At 39.6% G+C, this 16,473-nt stretch overlaps 1 protein-coding gene across 1 annotated transcript in view; it reads left to right on the top strand.

Moving 5' to 3' along the window:
• The window catches only part of Rbl2 (RB transcriptional corepressor like 2), a 51,308-nt gene that overhangs the window by 25,188 nt on the left and 9,647 nt on the right, over positions 1 to 16,473 (top strand). Inside the window, exons 11-18 of the mRNA XM_052729583.1 lie at positions 283 to 386; positions 3,679 to 3,816; positions 5,018 to 5,182; positions 5,609 to 5,720; positions 9,045 to 9,311; positions 9,473 to 9,750; positions 9,838 to 10,014; positions 15,253 to 15,324. Coding sequence (XP_052585543.1) covers positions 283 to 386; positions 3,679 to 3,816; positions 5,018 to 5,182; positions 5,609 to 5,720; positions 9,045 to 9,311; positions 9,473 to 9,750; positions 9,838 to 10,014; positions 15,253 to 15,324 — 1,313 coding nt within the window. The remainder of the gene's footprint in view (positions 1 to 282; positions 387 to 3,678; positions 3,817 to 5,017; positions 5,183 to 5,608; positions 5,721 to 9,044; positions 9,312 to 9,472; positions 9,751 to 9,837; positions 10,015 to 15,252; positions 15,325 to 16,473) is intronic.

Raw genomic sequence — 16,473 nt, 5'->3', positions numbered from 1 at the left:
ATCCCTAGCACCCACAGTGGCTCACAAACATCTGTAACTCCAGTCCCAGGGGATCTGGTGCCCTTTTCTTGCCTCTTGGACAACCAGGCACACACATGGCACACAGACACACATGCAAGCAAAACACCCATATACATTAAATAAGTAAAATTAATTAAAATGAAAGAAAGTATGGATTTGGTTCTTAGATTTTATTTTGTGGCTAGAGAAGGGAAGGATGAGTCTTTTCCATGATATTTACTTAATTTGTATGTAATTTTTGTGATTTTTTTATTTCGACAGAAATTGCCAACAAATATTTTCGTTTTGCAGAAATGCTTTACTATAAAGTATTAGAGTCTGTTATTGAGCAGGAACAAAAAAGATTGGGAGACATGGATTTATCTGTGAGTACAATAGTGATGTATTGATCACCACAGTAAGACATAGCTTTGTCCCCACCCCACTACCCCCCAACAAAAGGCCATTATAAAGAAATGATGTGTTCTTTAGGGAATAAGATTAGCACCTAAGGAAACTTGTATGTGGAGCCCTCTGACCCGATCCTAACAATGAAGGTATGTGGAGTGGAATAAAGGAGTGGATTCTCATTGCAGCAGGTCATGCATTATAACACTGATCTTAGACTAGGAGGACTCTATAGATGTAGTAATTGCTTCTTTATTGTTGAGATAAAATACAACAACCAAAGCAACTTAGAGAAGAAAGAGTTTTTTTGGGCTAACAGTTCCAGAGGGCTAGTTCCATGATGGCTGAGTGAAGGCATACTGACAGGAACAGGAAGCTGAAGGCTCACATCTTCAACAGCAAGCACAAGGCAAAGAGAGCAAACTGGGATCAGCGTGAAGCTTTGAAACTGTAAGGCCCGCCTCCAGTGACATACTTGGGTCAACAAGGCCCCACTTCCTGAATCTTTCCCAAACAGTACCACCAAATAGAGACCAAGTATTCCAACCACAGAGTGTATGAGTGACATTCTCATTCACACCTACCACAGTAGTCAAGTATTAAAATACTCAGATTTGACCTTAGCAGGATTGTTTAATAACATGGAGTTTTTATACAAGCCTGATAGAAGGAAAACATTGATTGTTGACTAGATGGGTATTCAACCATTCTTCTTTGGCTAAAATGGTGATTTTTCTTATATTTTCTAAGCAAGAAATGTAAGTAGCTAGGCATCATGGCCTACTCCTTTAATCCTACCTGCTTTGGAGGCTGAAGCAGGAGAATCACAATTTCTGGGCTTGCCTGGGCTTCATAACAAGTTTGAGGCCATCCTGTGCAACTTTGTGAGGCCTTGCCTAAAATTAAAATAAGACAACAAAACCCCAAAGAAGGGTTGAGGATGAATTTCATTTTATTGTGACTGCTTAGCATTGCAAGGTCTTGGGGACTATCATTTAAAAAAAAAGATTTTTTTCCAAAATGATCTTTAATAAACCAATAAAATGCCTTGTAAACACAAGTGTCGTACAATTGTACATAATTTTATGTGGCAATTAAAAATAATCTCTTACAAAGATAAAGCTAGGGAAAACTAGAACTGTTCAATTTGAAAAATTAAGGCTAGGAACATGAAATGTGAGAAATATGTGAAAATACTATAGTACTTTCATGGTTGTCTACATTTAATTCACATTAATTTAAAAGAGAAATCTTTACAATTAAGAGTGCTAATTTTGTGATGGGCGGTGCTGGCATACACCTGTAATTCTAGCACTTGGGAGGCAGAAGCAGGCAGAACTCTGAGTTTGAGGCCAGTCTGGTCTACAGATTAAGTTTGAGGAAAGCCGGGGCTACACAGAGGAACCCTGTCTCCAACAACAACAACAAAAAAGAGAAAGAAAAAAGAGTGAGCCAGGCGGTGGTGGCACACGCCTTTAATCCCAGCACTCGGGAGACAGAGGCGGGTAGATCTTTGTGAGTTCGAGGCCAGCATGGGCTACAGAGTGAGTTCCAGGAAAGGCGCAAAGCTACACGGAGAAACACTATCACAAAACCCACAAACAAAAAAAAAAAAAAGAAAATAGAGATGACTCAGCAGCTAAAAGTATTGGCTGCTTTTGCAGAGGATGTGGGTTCAATTCCTAGCACCACATGCCGACCACTGTTTAACTCTAGTCCCAGGATATCGCATGCCCTCTTCTGGCCTCCACAGGCACTAGAGTACCAGAGAGTGGGGCACAGAAAACATGTAGGTGAAACACTCAGACATATAAAATGCAATTTTTAAAAAGAGCTAATTTTTAAAATGACATTTTTCAAGTTATAAAATTGGCCAGTAATTAGTTTGAATTCCTTGTAACTGTTTACATTTAGCCCTTTTTTCTTTTGTTAAAATTTGAGACAAGGTCTTACTATGTAGTACATGTAGACCTAGAACTTAGTGTAACCCACACTGGCCTTAAATTTCTAATCTTCCTGCTCCAGTTTCCCAATTGCTGTGATTACAGGGGCATATTACTATGCTTGACTTACATTTCTTTTTTGGTTTGTTTTTAACTTTTTTTTTGGCTTTTATTTTATGTGTATGAGTGTTTTGCCTGCATGCTTATGTATATGCACCATGTGTATGCCTGGTACCCTCAAAGGTCAGAAAAGGGTGTTGGATCCTCTGAAAGTGGAGTTACAGATGGTTGTGAGCCACCATATGGGTGCTGGCCACTGAACCCAGGTCTCTGCAACACTAACAAGTGCTCTTATGTATATTACATGGCTGTATGCACTAAGGGGCCGCTTTATAACTTAACTTTCTATGTGAAACACACACTGAATAGCATATAAACCATAGCTACAATTTGGGGGACTAATATTAAGTAGGTACCTGTATGTTCATCTAAATAATTTTTTTAAATATTTTTATTATGGTGAGAGATACTTAAAGCATTTTTAATCATCTTGAAGGTTACATTCGATCTACATTAACAGTGGTTTGTAGCCATTATCCCCACCATCTTCCACCCATTAAACACGAATTTTCCATTCAGCCTTCTCTCTGGCCCTCTGTGTACTGTCTTCCAACTTTTTGGGTTCCTCACATAGTTGGAATCATATTTGTCCTTTTGTGTTTGACTTAAGTTTGCTCTCACTGTTTAGCTATGTTCTAGCAAGTTTTACAATGTCTTTCCTTGTGTTTAAACCTTTTGTTTGTGACTTATTTGGGGATAGACACTGGGATCATTCTGCCTTTGGCTGTTGTGAACAATGCTGCTGTGAATGCTGGTTTGCAGGCATCTGTTTAGAATGCTTGCCTTTGGTCCTTTAGGGTTCTTTATTACTAGAGTTAGAATTGGTGTAACATACCGTAGTTCTGGAGACTGGACCCAGAATCTCACTTAGATGAGGCAAGTGTTCTACCACAGAGCTACATCCCTAACCTCATACAGTAATTTTATGTTTAACTTTCTAGAGCCATCATATTGTTCTCCATAGCAGCATTTTATGTTTTATGTTCCTACCAGCAATACATAGGGTTGCAGTTTTCTCATATTCAAAAGACTTGCTTATCATTTTTAAATACCTTTTAAAAAGTATTTCATACCATAAGTTTTTGGAAATTCTTATATATTCCTCTAATCTATACTTTAATAAAAAGATAAGTGCATTTAAACTAATTGGATATGAAATGTGTTTTCAGTGTTGGCTACTGTTTCTAAATGTTACTTTGTTTTATAGGGTGTTCTGGAACAAGATGCATTCCATAGGTCACTCTTGGCCTGCTGCCTTGAGGTTGTCACTTTTTCCTATAAGCCTCCTGGGAATTTTCCATTTATTGCTGAAATATTTGATGTACCACATTATCATTTTTATAAGGTATTTGAAAATTATACTGATGATTATGAATGAGACCAACCTCTTGCTAACACCTTGTTCACATTAAACATATAAATCCATCCTATTAAATATTTAATAATGTCTATGTAGGGAACAAAGGAGAAACAGTCTTAAGACCTATATAAATTCTTGTAATATACAATAGTGTGGCAGATCCCTTTTGGCTGAAACATTCATCTGATTTCTCCCATCTGCCAAAGGACTGCAGAATACTGTGACTGAAGAGCTAAGAAGGGGCTAGATACAGTGGATCACACCTCTAAGCCAGGACTCGGAAAGCTTAGGTAGGAGGATTGCAAGCTTGACCTGGACTGCACAGCAAGGGCTGTCTCAGAAAGGAAGGGAAGAAGAGAGGCAAGGGGGAGGGGTGAGGAGAGGGGATGCTGGGACTGGAGAGACAGCTCAGCAGTGAAGAGCACTTCCTGCTCTTGCAGAGGACCTGAGTTCAGTTTCCAGTACCCATGTCAACTCTAGGTTCAGAGGACCTGAGACCCTCTTCTGGCTTCCTTCCCATCCATACACAGGGCATAAAGACACACATGTGACTTAAAAATCAATCTTTCTAAAACAGCAGCATTCATGTCACTAATTTGTATATCTTGTACATCAGTCTTTCTTATTTGTGAAAGCTTAGTATTGAAGATAGCTTTCAGAAAAAATTTAATTCTGTATAATCCTACTTATTTACTTTTGAAACAGGGTATCATCTAGCCCAGGCTGGCATCAAATCCTGAGTACTAGGATTACAGGCAAGAGCCCCACACTCGGCTTGTGTTCAGAGATTTTTAATACTATTTTTGTATTATTGATACTGGAAAGTGAGCCCATGGCCTTCAGCCTACAAGCACATACTCTACCTCTGAATTATACATCCAACCCCTTAATATAAAAATTTAAGAGTACTGTTTTCAGGCTTAATGTATAAAGTGTATTTTTGGTCTATAAATTTTGAAATATACAATTGTACAAAATATTTTATATTATTCATATGTGTAGATTATTTACAGAGATTTTAAAAGGAAGAGCAGCTTGCTACATGTGGTATTGCATTATTAAACTTGTCATTTCTGATAAATTTTGTGAATATTTTAAAAAGCATTTAGACATTTCATTTTAATTTTATACTCGTAAGATCATAGCAATTAATACTCAGTTAAACAGGGAATTTTCTTTATTTCAGGTAATAGAAATATTTATTAGAGCAGAAGATGGTCTTTGCAGAGAAGTGGTCAAACACCTCAATCAGATTGAAGAACAAATTTTAGATCATTTGGCATGGAAAACAGAGTCCCCACTGTGGGACAGAATTAGAGATAATGAAAACAGAGTCCCTACGTGTGAAGAGGTTTGTGACAGTATCTTAACATCTGTTTGTAAGAGAAGCACATCAATATTGTTTACAGTCCCCATGCTACAGAGAGCAGTTTGAGCTGGGGTCTGCCCTTTGGGGGTCAGGGGTTTGCAGTGTGGCTAATGGTTTCTTCCTGTATCAAAGAGGAAACAGAATCCAGTTCCTCGAGGAACCTGTAACTGCACTCAAGATTTCCATGACAGTAAAAATTGAGGCTGCTATTCTGACCTTTCAAATCAGTAAGGAACACTGGTTCAGATATAGTATTTAGTATCTGGTTTGAATCTTTTAAGACTGGATTTTAGTTTTAGTAATTTTATTAAGAAATAACTAATCAGACAAAAAGCTATTAGACTATTACTGTATTTCTAGTGAAATGTTTTTTGACTATTAAGATTTTGTGCAAACAATTCTTTATAGGTCATGCCACCTCAAAACCTAGAAAGAACAGATGAAATTTGTATTGCTGGCTCTCCCTTAACCCCAAGAAGGGTGAGTGAAGTACGCGCTGATGCTGGAGGGCTTGGAAGAAGTAAGTTTAAAATACTAAGAGGAATGTTTTTGAGTCTTGAATCTAGATACTTAAAATTCATCTAAGCCTGTAAGTAAAGTTAATAGGCCATGCAGAGCAAAGAACAGTCTGTCTTTTAGGGACATACTGATCACTTAACAATGCTTCTTTCTGGGCAAGAGGGTTGGGACAGGGTCTGGTGTAGTCCAGGCTGGCCTTGAACTTGCTATGTGACCAGTGATGACCCTAAACTCCTGACTGTCCACTTTCCAAATGCTGGATTCCAGGTGTGTACCAGCACACCTACCTTAAATATGCTTTTAAGGACTATTAAGAACATAAAAAATTTTTTGAGAGAGGGTTTGGTTATATAGACCAGGCTGACCTTAAATTCTAGATCCTCTTGCCTCCACATCCCCGATACAAGGATTACAGGAGTGTATCACCATGCCATGCTTACAGGTATCTTTTTAGAACACTTTACATTTAATTTGGTCTTCATTTGTAAGTGAATTTTCATCTGTAAACACACAAAAGGGCAGAAATGGGAAAAACTTACATTGCTAACTATAGAATTCTCAGTGAATTCTCTCATTCAAATATCTCTTCCTTTTTATGGTTTTGTTTTGTGTATTAGAGATAGGAGTCTCACTATGTTGGCCAGGCTGATTTCCAATCCTTGGTCCTTCAGGCTCAACCCCTGGCATAGCTGGGAATACAGGTGTGTACCAGCACACCTGACTCTTAAACATGGAGCTATGAGATCCAGTTAGATACAGATAAGCCATTGAGACAGGGTGACTCCATGGCTGGACCATGTTCAGCTTTGTCACTGGAGCTGTGCTACTTAGGTAAATGTGACATCCCTGCTGGCCCAAGAAGTACGGAAAATACAGCCTATGGTTTAGCTGGCACCTTAGATGACTGCCTAGGTGCAAGGTTTATATTTATGGGGGTCTGTTTTCTTTGAGTTTCTTTTCTATTTTTCACTTTGGTGCTGGAGATTGAAGCCAGGGCCTCCCAAATGCAAAGTACACATCCTACTATTGAATACATCTCCAGCCCTACAACTGTTTTCAAAGAACAATTATATAGCAATTCCAGAGTGCTCTGAATCCATTGGAACATTGCTGTTACTGGGTCAGTTTTATAATGTACTTGATAAGTATTAGCTATAAAAGGATCAGTTTTAAAGTCGTTTACTCTAAGTGCCTACTCAGTAAACATAGATGATACAGGGTGTGGTGTACACTCCTGTACTCTCAGCACTTGGAAGGCTAAGGTAGGAGGATCCTAACTTTAAGGCCAGTCTGCTTTAGCTACATAATGAGGCCCTGACTCAGAACAATAACAGAAAACCAACTAACTCACTAATTAAATGCTTTATGAAATTTTCTCATTTAAAATTTGTTTTTAGATTGATGAGTGTTTCAACTGCATGAATGTCGATGCACCATGTATGTTCCTGGTGCCTGCAGAGGTCAGACAGTGTTGGAGCCTCTGTAACTGGAGTTATGGATGGTTGTGAGCCACCAGGTGGGTGCTGAGAACCAAATCCAGGCCCTCAGCAAGCGCGAGTGCTCTAAAGAACTGAGCCCTCTCTAGCCCTTTCTCATTTCTCAAAGAACTACTTTCAGTCACACACAGCTGGTTTCAGATCTGATAAGCTGATCTTTTTCAGACCCTTTTTGTAGTTTTCCCTTCCCAAGTCTGTGAATTAAAATTTGACATTAAACTTCTGTTTCTTGCACTTGCTACTTCTCTCTTTATGAATCTACATGGTTGGGTCTATACTCTGTCCTAGTCTTTATGTCCTGTAACACAGGGAATGTTAACACACAGCTTTCAGGATTCACTCTCGTTGGTGTCTGTTATGATCTCCCTACTTTTATTTTTAAATTTGAAAGAGCTATTATTATTGCAGGTCTTATATAGGTGGACCTGGGAGAAAAGAATACTTACATTTCAAAAATGCACACATTAGTAAGAATACTTAAAAATAAACTAAGCCATAACAGTTAGTTCTTCTTTAGAGTGACTAAGAAAAGAAAAAAAAGTTGTTCTGAGTATGGCAGTGCATTTCTTTAATCCTAGAACTTGGGAGGCAGGGGCAGGTGAGTATCTGTGAGTTCGAGGCCAGCCTGTACTAAATAGTGAGTTCTAGGACACCTAAAGCTACATAGACCTTGTCTCAAAAAAATGAACATTTAAGAAAGTGTTAATGGTTAAACAATACTGTATATATGTATTTAAAATGGCCAATGCTGATAATATTACATTTTGCAACAATTTAAAAATTATTTAATATATAAGCCATTGAATTATATAACTTAAGTGGATGAAATGTATGACACATGAATCATATCTCAATAAAGCTGTTTAAAACTAAGTTTATTAGGCTGGGCGGTGGTGGCGCACGCCTTTAATCCCAGCACTCGGGAGGCAGAGCCAGGCGGATCTCTGTGAGTTCGAGGCCAGCCTGGGCTACCAAGTGAGTCCCAGGAAAGGCGCAAAGCTGCACAGAGAAACCCTGTCTCGAAAAACCAAAAAAAAAAAAAAAAAAAAACAAAACTAAGTTTATTAAATCTAAGCCATACATGTCTACCTTACTGAAGAATATGAAATGGTGGTAATCTTCCCTATGTGGAAAAGACAGGAATATTCATAGGAGCTGAGGGAGAATACTGCTGGATGACATGTCATCATGTCTCCTGGTCAGGTAATATCTTTGTTAAAATTTGAGTATGGGGGGAAATTAAATAATTCCTTAAATTACCTCTACATCAAAGTATGGTAGAGGAGCCGGGCAGTGGTGGCGCACACTTTTAATCCCAGCACCCAGGAGGCAGAGGCAGGCGGATCTCTGTGAGTTCGAGGCCAGCCTGGGCTACAAAGCGAGTTCCAGGAAAGGCGCAAAGCTACACAAAGAAACCCTGTCTTGAAAAAACCAAAAAAAAAAAAAAAAAAGTATTGTAGAGGATGAAGTGGTGGGGGACGAGGTGATGGGGGATGAGGTGATAGAGGACAAGGTGGTAGAGGATAAAGTGGGGGGGGGACGAGGTGATGGGGATGATGTGGTCGAGGACAAGGTGGTGGAGAACCAAGTCCACTTTGATTTGTGGGAAGGAAGACCAAGAGAATACTGCCAGACAGAGGACACGTCCTTTGTGAAATGCTTTCTCTGGAATTTTCACTAGAATAAATTATGGGTACTATGACTTCTGTACATTTTATTTGCTTTAAAAATTATGAAGTATTTAAAACACTATATTTTCTTTTGAACAAGAGCTTAAATGGAAGTCAGGTCTGTTTCTGTGTTAAATAGTCTGTTTCTTTTGATTGTAGGTATAACATCTCCAACCACATTATTTGAGAGGTACAGTTCCCCAACAGTCAGTACTACTAGAAGGAGACTATTTGAGAATGATAGCCCCTCTGAAGGAGGCACATCCGGGCGCATCCCCTCCCAACCCCTAGTCAATGCTGTCCCTGTGCAGAATGTATCTGGGGAGGCTGTTTCTGTCACACCAGTTCCTGGACAGACCTTGGTCACCATGGCAACAGCTACTGTCACAGCCAATAATGGACAAACAGTGACCATTCCTGTACAAGGTAAGGAAGGCAGAGTTAGGTATTGAGTTCTCTGGCATTTGTCAGAAAGTCACTTAAGATTTTGAAAGAATGTCAGTAAACAATTGCAAGGATGGAGGACGGAGAGGAAAGAAAGGGCGGCCTCATGTGAACAGTCCTTCCCCTCTTCTGTAATACACTAGGTATTGCCAATGAGAACGGAGGGATAACGTTCTTCCCGGTCCAAGTCAATGTTGGGGGCCAGGCCCAAGCGGTGACTGGTTCTCTCCAGCCCCTCAGTGCTCAAGCCCTGGCTGGAAGCCTGAGTTCCCAACAGGTGACAGGAACAACTTTGCAAGTCCCTGGTCAGGTGGCGGTTCAACAGATTGCCCCAGGTGGACAACAGCAGAAACAAGGCCAGCCTTTAACCAGCAGCATTAGAACCCGGAAGACGAGCTCGTTATCACTTTTCTTTAGAAAGGTAATTTTTCACATACTCTTTCTGGACTACAAGCTTGGGGAGTGTAACTGTGAAATAAGGTTTGAAATATTCTTGTTTCTCTGTTAGGTTTATCACTTAGCAGGTGTCCGCCTTCGGGATCTTTGTGCAAAACTAGATATTTCAGATGAACTGAGGAAAAAAATTTGGACCTGCTTTGAATTCTCTCTAATCCAGTGTCCTGAACTGATGATGGACAGACATCTGGACCAGCTGTTAATGTGTGCCATTTACGTAATGGCAAAGGTGAGTTCAGACACAGCTGGAGAGGCAGAGGCGCTGTCTGCTCCTCACAGTATTTCCCCACAAGATGTGAGGCTTTACTGTGATGAATGGCCTGTAGGCTCACAGGCCAAAGGATAACTTCTAGCCCCAAAGTTCTGCTTTTGGCTCCAGAACATTTTTGAAATTATTTATTTATTTTACATCCTGGCCACAGTTTCCCCCTCCCTCCTCTTTTCTTAGTCTCTTCCCCCACCTTTCCTTTGCCCCCCCCTCCCCACCAATTCAATCCTCCTCCATTTCTGTTCAGAAAAGGGCAGGCCTCCCATGGATAGCAACAGAACATGGTGTATCAAGTTACAGTAAGACTAAGCACCTTGCCATGTAGTATTAAGGCTGGGCTTAATACATGGGCAACCCAGTGTGGGGAATAGGGTCCCAAAAGCCAGTAACAGAGTCAGAGACAGCCCTGCCCACTGTTAGGAGTCCATAAGAGGAACAAGCTACACAACACTAACATATATCAGAGGACCTACGTCAGTCCCATTCAGGCTCCCTGCTTGTCCCTATGAACCCAGGTTAGTTGATTCTGAGAGTTTTCTTGTGGTGTCCTTGACCCCTCTGGCTTCTACAATCCTTTCTCCCGCCTTTCTGCAGGATTCCCCGAACTCTGCCTAATGTTTGACTGTGTGTCTCTGCATCTGTTTCCATCAGTTAGTTGCTGGATGAGGCCTCTCTGATGACAATTGGGCTAGGCATCAATCTGGTCACAGGAGATGGCCAAGTTGAGGCCACATATCTGCTATTGCTAGGAGTCTTAGCTGGGGTCATCCTTGTAGATTCCTGGGAGAGTCTCTTCTGCTAGGTTTTTACCTGACCCTGAAATGCGCCCCCCCCCACACACACACTTCTAGTAGTCTCTTTCAGTACTCTCACTCTCTGCCCACCCCGCAACCTGATTGCTCATGTTCCTTCCCATCCCCACCTGCCCTTAGTCCACTCATGAAATCTCTTCTATTTGCCTTTCTCAGGGAGATCTGGGCATCCCCCCATGAGCCCTCCTTATTACCTAGCCTCTCTGGGTCTGTGGATTGTAGCATATCAGAGGATAATTGTAGAATAAATTAGCCATTAACCAGGGACTATATAAAGATTTCTGCTTTTAACATTGCACTGGATGTCCTAGCCATGGTAATTAGGAAGGAAAAGTAATTTGGACAAGCAGTAGTACAATTATTAAAACTGCATAATCTGCACATAAAAAAGTCAACACAGAGCCGGGCGGTGGTGGTGCACGCCTTTAATCCCAGCACTCGGGAGGCAGAGCCAGGCGGATCTCTGTGAGTTCGAGGCCAGCCTGGACTACCAAGTGAGTTCCAGGAAAGGCGCAAAGCTACACAGAGAAACCCTGTCTCGAAAAACCAAAAAAAAAAAAAAAAGTCAACACAGAACAGGATTAAAATCCACTCAACTAATAGGTTCAAGACTGGGGATTCAGCTGAGTGTAGAGTGCTTATCTAGCATTCCCTGGTCTTAGGGAGAAAATTACTAGTCTTTCACTATTGGAATATGGTATTAATATATCCCCCCACCTCACCTGTATCCTCAGGTGAACTGCTTTCATCCTGTGAAGAAGTTACTTTATCTTCCTAGCTTATTGAATATTATTTCATTAAAAGGTGTTGGATGCTATTAAAGGCTTTTTTCAATGTTCATTGCGGGTTTTGATACTCCAATGATATTGTATATTACATTGGTTGGGTTTCATGGTAGATCATTTGCATTCTCTTTACAAATACTTTTTAATTATGGCGCTAATTTTGGCTTTCATGTATAGTTTGTTAGTTTGTTGAAGAATTGTGTTTTCACAGGCTGTTATCTGGAATTTTATTGCATGGCTTTGTCTGGTTTTGTTCCTGGAGCAAATCTGGCCTTTTAGAAAAAGAAATGTTTCATCTTATTCTCTTTGAAGCTCAGATTAGCAAAGAAGCCACTAGAGCCTGGTCTTTCCTTTGTGGGTAATTTATTGATGAATTCAGCCTCATTTTTCTCATAGGTCCATTCAGGTCACTTGTCTTTTCTAGAGTCAGTTTTGGCAGTGTGCATCTTTCAAAGACATTGTCTGTCTCTCCTGAGTTAATGACGTGTAATCCTTTTTGTCCTTTAAGGTCTAGAGTAAGGACCTCTTTCATTTCTGATTGTAGTCATTTATTTTTCTTGGTCTATCTAACTAACAGTTGTAAATTTTGATAATTTCTAAGACTATTTGGTTTCATCTATTTTCTCTATTAACACTTACCCTAGCATATTTTCTTCCTTCAATTAACTTTGGCCTTTTTAAAAATTGCTCTTACTTGTTGTTGTATATGTGAGTGTGTGCCATGTGCACAGGCTCAAAGAACAATTTCCAGGAGGTGGTTCTCTCTTCCTTTAGGTCATTAGGCCTGCATCTAGCATCTTTACCCGTTGGGTCATCCCAGAGGATCTTGGATTTTGTTTTTTTCCTAATGCATTAGATGGTTAGGTAACTGATTAATGCTATATTTTTTTTCAGTGTCTTTGAAAAAACAGTATCTCAGTATCCTTTATAAATATAGATACTAACTGCAAAAATGGGCATTTTATTAGCTGCATCTCCTAACTTGGCATGTATGTTTATCTCAAATTACATTTGATTTTCATATGACTTCTATTTAATTTGTATTTTAATTCTATTTAATCTGCAGGGCTATGTGACTTCCAGTTTTGTGAGTTTCCCAGACTTCTGTTGCTGATTTCTAGTTTCATTTCACTGTGTCTGAAAAACATTTTATATATTTCAGTCCTTTTAAATGTATCCAGAGTTTCTGTTTGCTTGATGACAGGGTCTCATATAGCCCAAAGGGGGCTTGAACTTCCTCCATTCCTAAGTGCTAGAGTTACAAGTGTGCACAGCCATGCCATTTTACCCAGTGCTGGGGATTGAACCCAGGCTTGTGTGTGACAGGCAAGCACTGTACCAACTGAACAGTGTCTCTAGCCTTCCACATTTAACAAAAGCAGTTCTTTTCCTGCCATCAGGAAAATAGTGTTTTCTAAATGTCTGTTGGGTCAAGTTGTTTAATAGACTTGTTAAAGTGTTCTCTTTGATGTTCTACCTAGATCTTTTATTGTCGAAATTTCTGTATTGAAATCTTTATATTGTTAGGTTGTCTGTTTTACCTTTTTTCTGTCATGGGGTTCATGTATTTGGTGCTGTATTAATAGATACACTTATGTTTATTACTTAGTTTCTTGATGGATTGATCCTTTAATTATGAAGTGAACTAACTCTTCAGTAATAGTTGTGTTTCTAAAACCTGTTTTACAGTTTAATAGCTTATAGCTACCCAGCTCTCTTTTGACTACTGTAGTGAACATGTTATTTACTGTCAAACATATTTTCATTTTTAAAGTAAAGTGTCTCCCAAAACAGTAGTTTGATATTTATTCCTAGTCTTATAACTTGTGTTTAATCCATTTGCTTTTATTATTACTGACTCTACTGCATTTGTCTATTTTACTGTCCTTTTTTCTTTTCACCCCTTTTCTGGTGTTTTCTGGCCTTTTCTTTTTCTTTTCTGGTGTTTCAGAACAGGGTTCTTTGTGTAACAGCTCTCCCTGGCTGTCCTGAAACTTGCTCTGTAGACCTGACTGACCTCAAACTCACAGAGATCCACCTGCCTCTACCTCCTGAGTACTGGGATTAAAGGCGTGCCCCACACCTGGCTACTTGTTTTCTAGGTATTTTATATTCATGCATTCTGGTTTTTGTATGTCTCTGTTCCTTTATTTCTCCTTTTGCTTTCTTTTGAATTAGGTATTATCTTTTTGCTATATATTCTCTCTCTCTCTCTCTCTCTCTCTCTCTCTCTCTCTCTCTCTCTCACACACACACACACACACACACTCACACACACACACACTCTTTAACTTCTTAGAACTTAGCTTCAAATTCATGTCAGCAAGATATATATGCATTAGTATTCTCTTTTCCCATTTAACTTTTGTGAAGGTCTTGTTTATGTATTTATCTTTTGTGAAGGTCTTGTTAATGTATTTATATATATTCCATTGGAAGTGCTGCAAATCCACTATTACTTTGATTCAATGGTATGACTTTTCAAGGAGCCAGGAAAAGGCATGTGTGTATTTAGAGCTACTGCCATATTAACCTTATTTACGTTTCTGTTTATTGGTTCCTGTGGGTTTAAGTGGCATCTGCAGTCCCTTGTGTAATACCCCACCCACCTCCTTTGTACATTTTTGGTAAATGTATATTTCTGTTACAGCTACAACAACACATGATACACATTTTATTTTATGTAATTGCTGTTTTTAATTAAGGAGACTATGCATTTACCCTGTCTTTGCAATATGGTAATGCTTTACAAGTGCCCTTTTCATGTGTATTTGTATCACTTGTTTCTATGGCCTTTCTATGAGGGTTTACTCTAAGTGTTTACTCACTTCTGAAAGAATGCTCTGCACTACACAGGAGGCTTTTCTTTCTGACCTTTCTGAATCTGTTGTTACACTTATATAGTTTCTGATGAGGAGTCAGCTCCTACCTTATTTGACTTTCCCTGTAAAGGAAAACTGGTTTTCTCGATGCTTTCTATAGCTTTACACATTTTTACTCTGATAAACCTGGTGTGGATCTCTTATTCAGTCTGCTGTTTGATGAGCTTCCTGAATGTATACATTAATGTTTTAACGTAAACTTGGGTGCTATCAGTCTTTCTTTACCCCAGTGTCTTGCCATGTAGCCCAGGCTAGCCTGAAACTCTGGATCCTCCTGCCCCTGCCTATCATGATGCTCAGCTTAGTCTTTGTTTCTTTGAACATCTTTTCTTGCTTCTCTGCCTCCATCTTCTTCTGACACTCTTGTTCCATGAAAGCTGATGTGCTTCCTCATGTCCAACAGTTTTCTGGGGCTGTGTATCTTTTTTTCTCTTCTTCAGACAATATACTCCTTAGGCAAGTTTGTTGATTTTTTTTTTTTTTCTTTTCCAGTTCAGATCTACCAACTTCCACTTCTAGTCAACTTCTCATTTTAGTGACTGTATTTTTCTATACCAGGCTGTGGTTCCTTACCAGGCTCCACTCTAAACTTCAGGTTTTCATGAATGGATGGCTGTTCATTTGCTCTACAGAGTCTCTGAATATACTGGCAACAGGATCACTGAGCTGCTCACTGTCATGCCTGATGTGGATCTTTCTAAGTATTCTCACTGTTTGTAGGTCACAAAAGAAGACAAATCCTTCCAGAATATCATGCGTTGTTACAGGACTCAGCCACAGGCCCGGAGCCAGGTAACCATGTTTTCTCTCAGGGCTGAAAGTAAAGCTTAAGTCTGTGATGAATTAAAAAAAAAAAAAATTAGCTATAGTTAGTTTTGTGCCTTTCTCCCCCGCCAGGATGTATAACTAAGAATCTAAAAGGTTTGGCTATTTTCATTTTTTACATCACTGGCATACAATTTCATGCAAGTTATTTAAAGTCCTCTTCCTCCAAAGGCAATGATGGGAAATATTTACTCTTATGTATATGGGTGTTTTGCCTGCATGTGTATCTCACATGGATGCTTGGTCCCCTTAGAGGCCAGAAGAGGACATTGCATCCCTGGAACTGGAGTTAGACTCTTGTCAGCCATCATGTGGGTTTTTTGAGAATTGAACCTGGGTCCCCTAGAAGAGCAGCCAGTTCATTTAACCAATGAGCTATCTCTCTAGCCTGTGACATATTTCTTAATTCAGAGAATCATAAACTAGATACAAATTTAGAAGTTAATAGATTTTTATGTCACCTTTCGTCTGGTTTAGTAAAAGTACAGTAATAAAACTAAGACAATGACAACTGAAAATAAAAAACCCACTTTATCTTGAACATGGCTCATTTGTCACTTACCCAAGAATCTTTGGGTTAGATCTTTGTTTCTTAAAATGACTTGAATTTATAGTCGGTATTAGTACTGCTCTGTAGTGTTTTAGGCAGTACTTGGAATTGAAGTGAGACAGGCTCCAATGTAAGTGCCAACTGTTAGTGAACAGCTTCTGTGACCCAGATCACAAAGTTTTGTTACTGTTATTGAGAAAGGCTATGTAGCCCTGGCTGGCCTGAACTCATTGTGTAGATCAGGCTGGCCTTGAATCCACAGGGCTTTGCCTGCCTCATCCTCCCAAGTGTTGATATTAAAGGATGTACAAACACCAAATCCTAGAGAATCAGAGTATTTATTGCTTTTAGCAAGTAGTGTGTGTGTGCACATATTACCCACGTCTGGCTAGATCAAAGGTTTTGTTATTTTATCCTTTTTGAGATAGTAGCCCAAATTGGCCTTGAACTTGCAACACTTCTCCCTTAGCCTTTTGAGTGCTGGCATGACAGACATGCACAATGCCTAAGTTGGCTGCAGTTCTAACATTCCCCGAAGACAGCCATCACTAAGTATATTTTCGTGA

Source organism: Peromyscus californicus, unplaced genomic scaffold, assembly GCF_007827085.1.
Source record: "Peromyscus californicus insignis strain IS unplaced genomic scaffold, ASM782708v3 Scaffold_8__1_contigs__length_139910024, whole genome shotgun sequence".
In the NCBI taxonomy this organism is placed as follows: domain Eukaryota; kingdom Metazoa; phylum Chordata; class Mammalia; order Rodentia; family Cricetidae; genus Peromyscus; species Peromyscus californicus.
This window is presented reverse-complemented; position numbering and strand designations above follow the sequence as displayed.